The sequence below is a fragment of the Ciona robusta genome, chromosome 11, assembly GCF_009617815.1.
Source record: "Ciona robusta chromosome 11, ASM961781v2".
Lineage (NCBI taxonomy): Eukaryota > Metazoa > Chordata > Ascidiacea > Phlebobranchia > Cionidae > Ciona > Ciona robusta.
This window is the reverse complement of record NC_143245.1, coordinates 5,352,757-5,365,438: the sequence shown is the minus strand read 5'-3', so window position 1 is coordinate 5,365,438 and position 12,682 is coordinate 5,352,757. Positions and strand designations below refer to the sequence as shown.

At 32.5% G+C, this 12,682-nt stretch overlaps 2 protein-coding genes across 2 annotated transcripts; both read right to left on the bottom strand.

Annotated features, from left to right (window-relative positions):
• Positions 1-744: 744 nt before the first annotated feature.
• LOC149728677 (uncharacterized) lies at positions 745-2,862 on the bottom strand. The gene has a single exon (XM_089888419.1). It carries the CDS (start codon positions 2,395-2,397, stop codon positions 1,294-1,296), a length of 1,104 nt encoding a protein of 367 aa, XP_089744545.1. The 5' UTR covers positions 2,398-2,862; the 3' UTR covers positions 745-1,293.
• A 491-nt stretch (positions 2,863-3,353) lies between these two features.
• Positions 3,354-11,988, bottom strand: LOC149728676 (proton-coupled folate transporter-like). Its single transcript, XM_089888406.1, has 12 exons — positions 11,783-11,988; positions 11,233-11,333; positions 9,477-9,638; positions 8,394-8,519; positions 8,008-8,213; positions 7,314-7,451; positions 6,807-6,953; positions 6,203-6,375; positions 5,215-5,383; positions 4,596-4,679; positions 4,086-4,242; positions 3,354-4,001 (listed from the first exon to the last, which is right to left on the bottom strand). Exons 1-12 carry the CDS (start codon positions 11,909-11,911, stop codon positions 3,926-3,928), a joined length of 1,668 nt encoding a protein of 555 aa, XP_089744532.1. The 5' UTR covers positions 11,912-11,988; the 3' UTR covers positions 3,354-3,925.
• Between the last annotated feature and the right edge of the window lie 694 nt (positions 11,989-12,682).

The following is a 12,682-nucleotide window of genomic DNA, read 5'->3' as shown; positions in this document are numbered from 1 at the left end:
AGTAAATTACTAGGCTTTAAAAATTAATATTTTAACGCTTATTTGTTTAATGAAAGTTAATCTTATGGACATGCTCCAAAAAGGTTATAAATATATGCAAGAATAGAGTATGGTTAAAAGGAAAATACGTTTTATTTTTTTAGAAAGGTTTAAATTTTAAAATAAGCGAAAAATAAATTTCCAAAAACTACGTTATACCTAGTTTCGTTTATTTAAACCAAAATACCGAATCTCATTTTTTTCTACTTGTTAACAAATTACACAACGTAAAAGGCATTGCTTGTTGCATGTGCATACAAAAGAATTCGCTAACAAATGAATTTGAAATAACAGCGACCGCGCGTTGATCTTCCAAAATTTAGACATGCTGTAAAAAAAGCATTGTTTCTAAATCGGATGAGAGCTAGAACCAGAGCTCTGCTAGAACTTTCTGATAACAGACTCTGTAAGTTAGTATTCTATGCTCTGATAATACATTAGCTAGGGAAATTTTTCCTGGACAAATTTCATTTTTAACCGACTTGTTTTGGTAAGTATTAGCAGACCTGTAGGGGCGCCCGCGTCTCGACGTGCCTTAGTCAGTTCAGTTCGATTATCTAGACGAGGTGCGCCAGTTAAACACCTTGTTGCGAGTCGCGGCTGTCCTACGCGCAGTATCCTACTCTCGGAATGTGCGCTGTATTTGGGAGAAATTTCTTGCTTCCGTCTTCTGGTACTGACGTTGTCTTGTTGAGTATGACTCGGTTATTTGAACATCAACTTGTATTGAGGCGTTCTAAACTTTTCAACAGTAAACAAGTACCAAAAGCAACTCCAACGTTTACAATCACGTAACCCTATCTAGTTAGTCACTGGTCTCTCGAAACGTCTGCGTGTTTCTCCGTCTCATAACATGTACGGTAAGGTTTATAAAGGGGAATTGAAGTAAAAGGACAGATGTAACTTTACGACGTGACAAATGTCAGGAGAGAAACCATATAAATACATCAACACCATAAGCGAACATATGTTGCTATAAAGATTTACAACCACAATAAACCGAACCGCTACATTTACTTCCCTCCTCAGAGGTATGGCTAGAAATTAACGGTTTAAAGTTAATAAAAAGGCATACTTCGTAAAAGAATAATACTAAAAATCGTTTAACTAAATCTCGAACCAGCTTTGCTGCATGTGCAATATGGTAAAGGCATAACTTTTTAAAACGACATAAATTATACAATTAGATACAATGTTGACACGAAATACAAATCAATATCACCTAATATCATATTAACGAGGTAATAAAATAAATTATACTTGACCCACAACGTTTGGATTATTGCGGTACTGTAAGGGTCGTGTACTAGGGTCGTGTATTTTTCTAGGTCTAATCGAATTTTTAACTGGACGTGTTTGTTGGGGAAGGGAAAGGTTTGGGTTAGGTAAGGGGTCGCTACGAGAGGTATTTTGCTTTCTCCAAGCGAACAACTGCTTGATTGATGAAATTGTCAAAACAAGCCCCCAGAACATTGCAATTATTTGTAGTATCGAAACTACGGCGTTTATTAACGGACTGGTGATGGCTGATAAACCAAGAAGAAAGGCATGTTTTGCTATCTTATCGATGGACTTGCCTATGAATTCAGGATCTGCATCTGCTGTCTCATTGACGTCCTCGTTCAGGAGTTGATTAATTTTCTCCGTAGTAACTTGCGATTGGGTGATTGAGCCTAAGATGGCATTGAAATCTTCTAAACCCATTGACGAGAGAGGAAATTGTTTCGCTAGGGAAACAAAATCATATACTCTTACAGGTTCTGCAATCAGAGTTAACGAGGGAAATATGGAACGAACATAAACATCCGAGTGTTCTAATGTATAATTGTCATACAAGTAGAACTGTTCGTTGATACGAAACGTGAATGTTCTGCCCGGAGTATAGTGCTCTAACAGTCGTACTCCTTCATAGACCACGTCGTTTTTCATTACTTGACCAATTCTTAAAGATCCGTTGGAATCGGTAAAGTAAACGAGTGGACGTATCGAAAAATGGGACTTGTATTGAAGACTGTGACGTAATGTGGCATTTATTTGCTCACATACAATTTCAGTTATCACGTCCCCGACGGTAATCGCAGCTCGGGAGCTACCCATTATTGCTGAAAGCACTTCACTAGGAAATTGTCGGCTAGAGATAGAATAGAGCGCAGCGAGAAAGTTTTGCAGTTGACATTCAAGGTATAAAAAGTCTACCGAAGTCTTGATCGCCTGTTCTTGAATGATTGCATTGAGTTCGTTAAGATAACGATCCTCGGGTCTTGATGCATTAAACACCAGTGGGTTGGAGGGGTTAGCAGGTTTTGTTTCAAATTGATCTAAATCTTCTAATCGCTTACACGAATAAGGTACAAACATTAGTCCACTGAAGTCACAGTAAGAGTAGTGTTTGAAGATGAATCCACGTAGATCTTGAAGAGTTAATCCGAATATGTAATCCCAAGTTCGTAAATAAGTTCTTGTAAAATCCCAACGAAGATATAATCCAATTCCCGTAGTTGTTTCTTGATGGAGCACAGAAATCAAATTCAATAAGAATTCGTGGGCTCCTCGAAAACTGGCCTCACAAATCTTATGAGTATATCTATTTCTCCGAAATGTTCTTGAAGTCGAGGTCACCAAATATGTAGGGGCGCCCGCGTCTCGACGTGCCTTAGTCAGTTCAGTTCGATTATCTAGACGAGGTGCGCCAGTTAAACACCTTGTTGCGAGTCGCGGCTGTCCTACGCGCTGTATCCTACTCTCGGAATGTGCGCTGTATTTGGGAGAAGTTTCTTGCTTCTGTCTTCTGGTACTGACGTTGTCTTGTTGAGTATGACTCGGTTATTTGAACATCAACTTGTATTGAGGCGTTATAAACTTTTCAACAGTAAACAAGTACCAAAAGCAACTCCAACGTTTACAATCACGTAACCCTATCTAGTTAGTCACTGGTCTCTCGAAGCGTCTGCGTGTTTCTCCGTCTCATAACATGTACGGTAAGGTTTATAAAGGGGAATTGAAGTAAAAGGACAGATGTAACTTTACGACGTGACAAATGTCAGGAGAGAAACCATATAAATACATCAACACCATAAGCGAACATATGTTGCTATAAAGATTTACAACCACAATAAACCGAACCGCTACAGACCTCAAACCTAAAGAATAATAGCTATTTGATAATTAATTTTGCACTCTAAAATGAAGTATAGTATTTCGCTTTATTTACGTGAGAACGTCTTTTATCGAAAACAAAACAAGATATTTTAAAGCTTTTTTCGTCTTTGTTTTGACATTAAAAATACAAGAAGTTTAATAATTTATCCAACAACAACGATTATATTTCTTTATTAGCTGAGGCCACATGAAACTTATAAACCACCACAATACAAGCACATAAATGAGTAATTCATGGTCAAATAAGGTCAATTAAAAGCAACAAATTAATTAAAAGAATTGCACGAAAGATTGCTTAAATGAAAACTTCATTTCCCATAAATCAGTTATATACAAGTGCTAACAAAAGTAAAAGAAAACAAAAAAGAAACACTGTTTACTACACAATAAATCCTAACAAATCTGTTTATATAAAAAAAAAATAATTTCAGGATTTTTTTATAAAATAAAAATAATTTCGGCAAAATTTATAAAGAATAATAAATCAAAAGTGCAGTATCTAATTTTCCAGATACAATCTGTAAAAGTACGTTATTGAAAAAAACAAATGTTCATAATTCATGGCACTAGTTTAGATTAATCAAGCTCTAATGAATTATTTGCATATAATAATTATCTTGAAGGAAAGGCACCAAAACACATCAACTATAGAATAACTTCCTTAGTGAGGTATTTTGTAAATTTTGAAAAGCAAAGTGCATAATATTAGATGATATGAAGAAACCTATCATGATAATAATGGCTTTGTTTCACCAATTTCAACTGTCAGTCTATCCCGGCGCTTGTCAGCGATAGATACAACTCTGAAATGCACAAAATAATGATAACAGAAAAGAAAAATTTCAAAAATCTAATTTCCAGAATATTACACAAGAATTTAAACTCACAGTATGAGCACACATGGTATAAGAGCCACACCAGCGCCGTACAACCACATGAATCCATGATATATTGAAAGTGTAGCAGGATATAACGTTAAGAAAGATAATGTAGCCACCAGAAACATAAGTATCTCAGTGCAGGAAACTACAGCAAATACAGCACCTGCATGAGAAAGTTGTCGTTTAGTGTCTTGCCCAAAGGCACATATGCCCACAATGTAGCAGTGACAAGCCTTAACCTCGTAACTTCTTAGTTAAAGGCAGGCAGACTAACCACTGTGCCACGGCACTGGAGTTTCATGCAGAATGCTCAGAATGCTAAACTAACTATACACGAAGCTTTGCACAAAAAAAAATATTTCAAAAGTATAAGTTTTTTTGTTTCAAATAGTAAGGACTTAAATAATTTTAACTGGATTATTATTTTTATATTTGTTATAAATATACTTTACAAATGCATTGCATATTGTTAAGTCAAACATAGTGTATATATTATATCTCATCATCAAGTCATACCTTGTTCATACTTTGATGCAAGTGAAGAAATCTTGGCTTGAATGAAAGGTTTGGCAGGATTGCAGAATAAAGTTAATGAAGTTGCTGAATAAGAATTGAATACCGTTATTCGAAAAATTTTCATGAGAAAAATAATTTTTATAAGCAAAAAAAAAAACAAATTTAAAAAAATGAGAAAAACAAATAAATTAATTTTTTAAAACTTACTAAAGTGTTACTTTTTAAATAAAGCTCAGGATTGTTTTTTAAACATATTTTTAAATATTTTAAATCTTAGTACCATAATCTAAGAGACAAATAAAGTTATTAGTAATATTATATATCCTAATAGAAAAATTTACTTCATATTTTGATGAAAAATGACCGTTGTTGCCAAATACACAATATAATGTGCCATAAGACAAAAAAATAATTAAATATACAAATACATACAATGCACTCAATTAGACCATTTTTTTCAAAAACAAAATAAAGAAAACTGTATTAAAGTATTTTTAAAATATATATATACTAAAAATATCATTTATAATTAAAGATTACAATCATTTTAAGTTTACTTTATATTTAAAAACTTTTGTTGCTTTATACAAAATATTGCATAAAAAAAAGAAAAACATACCAATGAAAACCAAAGGGTCATGAAGTACATGAGCGAATGACATCACAAAACAGAAACCTGACAACGCAAGAAGTCCGACGAGAATAATGAAATGCGCCGACATTTTTAAAATTTTTTGCATGACCACTATTAGTACAGGGGAGAGGGCCAGCACAGAAAATTTCACTGCCTGTAAATTTTACATGGTATGGGTAAGATAAAAATAATCACCCACAAAGTAACATACATGGTAGCTTGTAAGCTGGCACAAAGTGTATGAAACAGAACACCCGTGTTATAACGACTGTCGTTTTCTGGCTGCATGAGGATGAAGCAAGTTACATTCTTATGATGTTTTGATAGGAGCTTAGTAGAAAGGTGCTTGTATGTAACCGAAAGAAGTACTGTACAAACTTATAAAATAATTTTATGGAACTAAAATTTAAAAAATAAATAGGAGCACATAGTATCCCATATTTCCAAATCGTGATTTGTGATTTAAACAATTAATAATCCTCTTTTGGAATTTTAGGATATTTTATAAGTCTGTAAATATATATTGTTTACAACCAAATGGGGTGATAAAGGAGAATATAAACCATCCCACCTCACAAACAATCTTACCCGATTTACCATCTTACCCCTTTTACCATCTGAACTATCTTATCCCATTTACCATCTGCACCATCTTACCCCATTTACCATCTTACTCATTGAACCATCTTACCCCATTTACCATTTTTCCCTATAAACCATCTTAACCCATAATATCCCATATTTCCGTGGTTTGAACAATTAACAATGCTGTTTTAAAGTTACAGACCTACAGTTATTTAACTCCTACTATAATTTTGAAAAAATATTTGTTTGTTGTTGCAGAAAATCCAGAATTAAAATTTATTTCTGTAAAAATTCTTTATTTACTACTAAATAGAACAGTAAAATAAAACTTCGCAACTTACCCCAACCTTCCCATCTTGCCCCAACCGTCTATAAATTAATTACTCACCAGTTGAGCCCCCACGAGTACAGGGGTAAAACACAGGGGTTTTGAAAGGAAATATATTGTTTGGAAAACCATGCAACCAACTGTAACGTACATCATAAGATCATACGACAAAATATAAAACCATAACCTCCATATACGACCGACATACCAGCCCCCACCGTGCTCGCATTTGCCTAGAAATAAATAGAGATTTTTAAAAAATGTGATTTTTGAGATTTAAAAAAAAAACTTAAGTTTTATAAAACTAAAAAATGTTATGAAGTTTCTTAAAAAAAATGAATTTTAAGTTTTTATAAATAATATCACAAATTTCAATTTTTTGTGTGTGTTATAAAAAAATAGGTAAACAAAAATATTTTTTAGAAAAAAAAACAATGATTTTTTTTAAAATTGGTAAAAATACATAAAATAAAAAATTATTATATAAAAAAAAATTCAGTTTAAAATAATAACCAAAATTCTAATCATACAAAAACACTAAAACTTTTAAAAACATATTTTAATAAAAAAAATATATTATATACACCATTTTAAATTGCGAATTGAAACTAAACTGAAACGAAACTACAGGCAAAATATTAAAAACTTAGTTTAAATTACTTACTTATTCTGCACATGATGGTAACATCTCCATTAGTAAGGTTACAGACATCACATTCACTGAATTCACTGCTATATACATGCCAAACTCTCCTCAGTAATTCAAACACATTGTACTTCTTACTATTTTGGGGTTTTATTTCTGGATTTTCTGCAACGACAAAAAATTATTCAATAAAATTTAAATGGATTTTTTTCTTTTATTATTTTATTTGATGCCGATAGTAAATAAAGAATATTTAAAGAATTTAATTTTATTTCTGAATTTTCTGCAATGACAAAAAATTATGCATTAAAATTTAGATAAGTTTTTTTCTCTTTTATTATTCCATTTGATAGTAAATAAAGAATATTTACAGAATTAAATTTTATTTCTAGATTTTCTGCAACAACAAACAAATAATTCATTAAAATTATAAAACGATGGGGTAAGATCGGAAAAATTGTGTTTTTTAGCCGTTTAAAAAAAAATAAAATCCAAAAAACTATGTTTTTAAACCATATCACATACCGTTCAAATCCGCATTTTTAACAAAAGATCCGAAATTCTTAGATGCAATTGTGACATCAGAGAAGGCACTGTCGACACTCGCTCTTCGCACATCAGTAATTTCGGGGCCAGACCCTTCACGGTTGATCGGTTCTATGCCTGACATTTATTAAAATAAAATATTTGAGAAAAAATAATTTTTTAGATACAGTATTATGCTATTGATAGTTATGCTATTGCATGTATTGATAGTCAAAATGCAAAATAAAAAAAACTAATAAAATAAAAAAAATTAATCAAAAATTAAAAAAATATTCGAAAAGAAACTTTTTTTAGCTCCAATATGTTGCTATTAAAAGTTAATGTATTGATATTCAAAATACAAAAACATTTTTTTCTGTAAAAAGTTTTGAAAATATGTATGTTTAAATTTTTTTATTTGTTTATTTAATTACCGTAGAGATAATTGAGACAAAAAAAAATGAAAAAAAAATATAACGACAAAAAGATAGTTGTTAACTGTATTAGTTTGTGGGTTTACTAGCCACACTTTTGTTTAACACTTTGTTGTTTTTAATTTAATTAATTTAATTTTCGTTACCGTTTTTAAGGAAATAAATAAAAACTTTGGATCAATTCTAAAATAATCAATAAATTTAAATTTGGATCAATTTTAAAATAAATAAAAAAAATAAATTTTAATTTCTTATATTACCAACACTCTCTTTTTCCTCCTTCAGTTTATTCTCTTTCTTTATCTTCTGTGGATTGAGGAGAAGAGGAACGAGCAGGAGCGAGGAGATATTGATTATCATCGTTGAAAGGACGGGGTTAAAGAATCCTTGGGCTTCGATCCAGTACCCACTACATATACCCGCCACCCCACCCCCTACACCCATCGAGGCTTCCAGAATCGCAAATCTAAATATAGATAAACCAGGGGGTAATATGGGACATTTTCATAGAGTGGGAAATATGGGACACTGTATCATTTTTTTAAAAACAGAGTTTTTGCATTGAACCCCCTATACTTCTCAGTAACAATATAAAATACAAGTGCCAAACTACTAAACCACGGCGTTGGGCAAAATATCCACTTACCGAAAGCCTCGTTTTTCTTCCAATGTTATATCACTTAGATAAGCGGTGCCTTGCATTAGCAGAGCCATGTAGTAACCACCAAGCCCAGCTGCGAAGTTGCTGACCAAAAGCCACGGTATTGGCAAACTAAAAATTAAAACATGTTTATTTATTCATAATAAATGACTTATAATAAATTCTGCGAATCTGACCCTGATCTGATGTTCATATAGTTGAACGATTCTTGTATAGTAAAATACAGTAATGATCTGGTGCTTTGAAAACGTAACAAACAAAAATCAAGTCCAACCACTAGTAGTAAAAGAGAAATATATTTCGCCTAAATGGCATCGTCAGTCTCTTATTCAAATAGAAAATTAGAAAATTTCTATTAGAAAATTTCTATTTGAATAAGAGACCTCAGCCACATAAAATAGAATAAAAAAATCTTAAATACATTACCACAGCAAGCCACATTGAACTAAAAAGCAACACCAGCAAAATAAAGCTTACTGTAGATTTCACCGATTATAAAACTTAACCCAAGCATGCGCCATGCACGTATCTCAAATGCAGTTTTTGGCCCAAATTCTATGACCCATGGCGTGCCACGTAGCGGGACCTCGCCCACATAAAATAGAAAATGAAAAATCCTAAATACATTACCACAGCAAGCCACATTGAACTAAAATGCAGCACCAGCAAAATAAAATTACTGTAGTTTTTCACCAATTATAAAACTTTAACCCAAGCAAGCAGAGATCTCAAATGCATTTTTTGCCTAAATTCTAGGACCCATGGCAAGCCACGTAGCGGGACCTCACTCACATAGAACAAAATAGAAAAATCTTAAATACATTACCACAGCAAGCCACACTGAACTAAAAAGCAATACCAGCGAAATAAAGCTTACTGTAGATTTCACCAATTAAAAAACTTAACTCAGGCATGTACGTATCTCAAATGCATTTTTTGGCCCAAATCCTAAAACCCATGGCGTGCCATGCTGCGGGACCTCACCCACATAGAATAGAATAATTTTAAATACACCACCACAAAAAATCACACTGAACTAAAAAGCAACACCAGCAAAATAAAGCTTACTGTAGTTTTACAATGATAGCAAGTAATATGCTGTGTAGCAGCATGCCCGATAGGGATATGGACATGGTTACTTTACGGCCAACTTTGTCGCTCCAAGATGTGATTAGAATAGATGCCACACAAGCTGGTAGGAACATGGAAAGATTCAAGTACAAGGTCCACCTGTTAAAAGGTGGGATTTAAAATTAGAATTAAATTCTGTAAATTGGTGTTGCACAATTATATATATATATATAAAATTTTATACAGTAGTTTTGGGAAAGACGGGACACTTTTAGCACATAATATCCAAACACCCTGATCATGTTTTTAACAATTAAAAACGACCAATGCGAGCTGTAAAAATACGGTTTTATAATTCTTTGAATATTTATTGTTTACTACCAAATACGATGGAAAAATAGAATAAAAAGTGTCCCATCTTCCCCCACCTTACTATAATAGGGTGGGGTGAAATGCTTATGTATTGTTTCCCGTTTTGTTTTTTTTTATCGTCCCAATTCACAGTAAACAAGGATTATTTATAGAATTAGTAGCCTCAACCCTCACGACACTAAAACAGTTTTGTTATTGGTTACAAACGTGATCAGGAAATATGGTATTTAGCTGCTAACAATATCCCATCTTACCCCACAGTACTACTTCTTCTACATCAATTTTAAACAGAGGTAATGGGTCTACTAGGGCATTTAATCCATTTAAACCCTACTATATAAGCTATGAGTTTTGATATGTTTTTTGAAATGGTTTGTAAAAACACAAAGGCAACGTACATAATGACAGTGCAACACAATGTATGCTAAGAGTAAACTAATACATTACGTTATGTTCATGTGACATTACAATACTTACTTTTATTGTCAAGGTCGTAAAAGTGCAAACAATAAAAGTGAAAACATATTGTCCAGGTAAAACCAAAGTAGCTTATGTCAATTTTTTTTAAAAGTGTCTTTTACAATTTTCCATGCTGTTGGACAAAAGGCACATTTTGGCAATGTTTGAGCAAACCTCAAAAAAATGTGACATAGGCTACTTTGGTTTACCCCGATGATATGTATAAGTAAGTGACAACTTTATATAATGTGAAATAACGAAATATATGAATACCCTGTTTAACTATGTGACCTCACCCATATATAATAGAAAACTCTCTAGAGTCATGGTGAATCATTTTGTTAACCCAAAACCAAATTATAAATTTAATTGAATGAATGAATGAAGGTAACTTACTTTATCCTCGCGTGGCTGGAAAACGACTGTTGTTATAACTTGGGTGTTCTGTTTTATACACCCCATGCCAGCTTACGAGTTACCATGTATGTTACTTTGTGAGTGATTATTTTTTAAATTGTAATTATTATGATATATAAATGTCGGTATGTAGCTTATTTTTCCCCGTGTGGCGTAGAAACAACGTTTAATACACCCCAAGCCTGCCATTTAGTTACCATGTATCTATGTTACTTTTTGTGTGTTTTTTTAGGAGATTTTTAGTGTATGGCTTACAATTTTGACAACCTTTTAAGTTCTGGGTTGGGAAGTAATTACCGTTAGTTGGCTTGCCCAAAGACACATATGACCACAATTGAGCCTTAAACCTATATTCTCCTGGTTAACCACTATTTGACGGCGACATACAAAAATATATAACCAGATTTGTACAATTACTAAGCCACACCTATTGTGCCTTGACCTCTTTTTACACCTTTTAAATTATACCAAAAGCTGCATAAAAATGTAATGATGAATTCCTTACTGTGATACTTCATCAGCAACAATCTGGTCAATGTTCGTTGCGTTATTTTCCGTGCAATCTGACAAAACTTTCTTCGTTGTGTTGTGTAACTCAGCAACACGCTGCAAAAAATATATCTCAGAACATAATAATAGTATATGGTAAGGTGGGGTATAATGGGACATATTTTGATTCACTTTTTTCGCCCCATATAGTAGAAATACTAGTAAACAATTAAAATTTACAGAGTTATATAACATAGCTATTCAACTCTAAAGGCAACATAGGGAAGGAAATTAGCAACAGAACTTCAGAACCAGAAGATACTGGCTTCAAATCTCAAGGCTGCCATCATTGTGTCTGTTTGTTTATGCAAGAAATTTAATTGTTCCAACCCAGTAGTTACACTTACAAAGAAACAAGTAAAAAAAATTTCATGCATAGCGGGCTACAGGCATTAGGTGTCTAAAACAACAGTGTTAAAACTTTTCCCCCGCTACACCAAGATAAAGAAGGGACATTTACATTTATTTTTGCTATAAATATACATTTTTGTATACAAAAATCTTACCATGTACAGATATTCATTCTTCAGAGGGTCAAGCAATAAACAAGAAAATGCTCCGAAACCAACAATCATATCAACATGGATAAGATTGAAGCGTAACTTGTCAAACCCCCTCAGACCAGGATTCGACATTTTATATTTTTTGAGTCAAATTTTAATTAAAAGTAACCCATGGAACTGAAAAATTAAACTGTAAATTGAAATAAAAAAACAGGTGTATTGCAAATGCTTTTATTCTGCTGTTAAGTGTATACAAACAAACAGGGCAAAAGTATATTGCATTTTGCCAATACCTCATTAAGTAATGAGGTTCGCCATGTTTGACGACTATGGATGTAACCTTGTTTTTACCAAGTCACTCCAGATTTTGTTTAAAGGTAAAAAAACAGACACCTATGATATGAACAAGACACCGTTTTTACACAAAAAGTCAATGCTGTTTTAAGCTTAATGGATACAGTATCTATGCAGATAAAGTATTTCTTCTGTTGGGCATGTGAAGCAACATTATATCAAATTCACAATATATATATATACTAAAAAATTTATTTGTCTCTTTGATTACGGTAGCGAAGATTTAGAAATATTTTAAATGAAAAGGCAGGGTATAGCAAAAAAACAACAGTTATTTAAACACTTATTTACATTTAATTGGAAAAAAATAAGCGTGGTTGCTACACCTAGCCGACAAACAAGCTATTCATGTTTAATTTTTTTATCAAATTAAACTTCTAATAAAAACAAAAATGTGCCTAAAGACACGACCTGTATAATAATCTCCAAAATAAAAATCCAATAAACTTAATTCAAGTTAAATCAACAGCAACTAGCTTTTTAAGCTCTTTCTTTTATTAGTAAATTAATATAAAAAACACACATATATATAGTATATATATGCTGAGT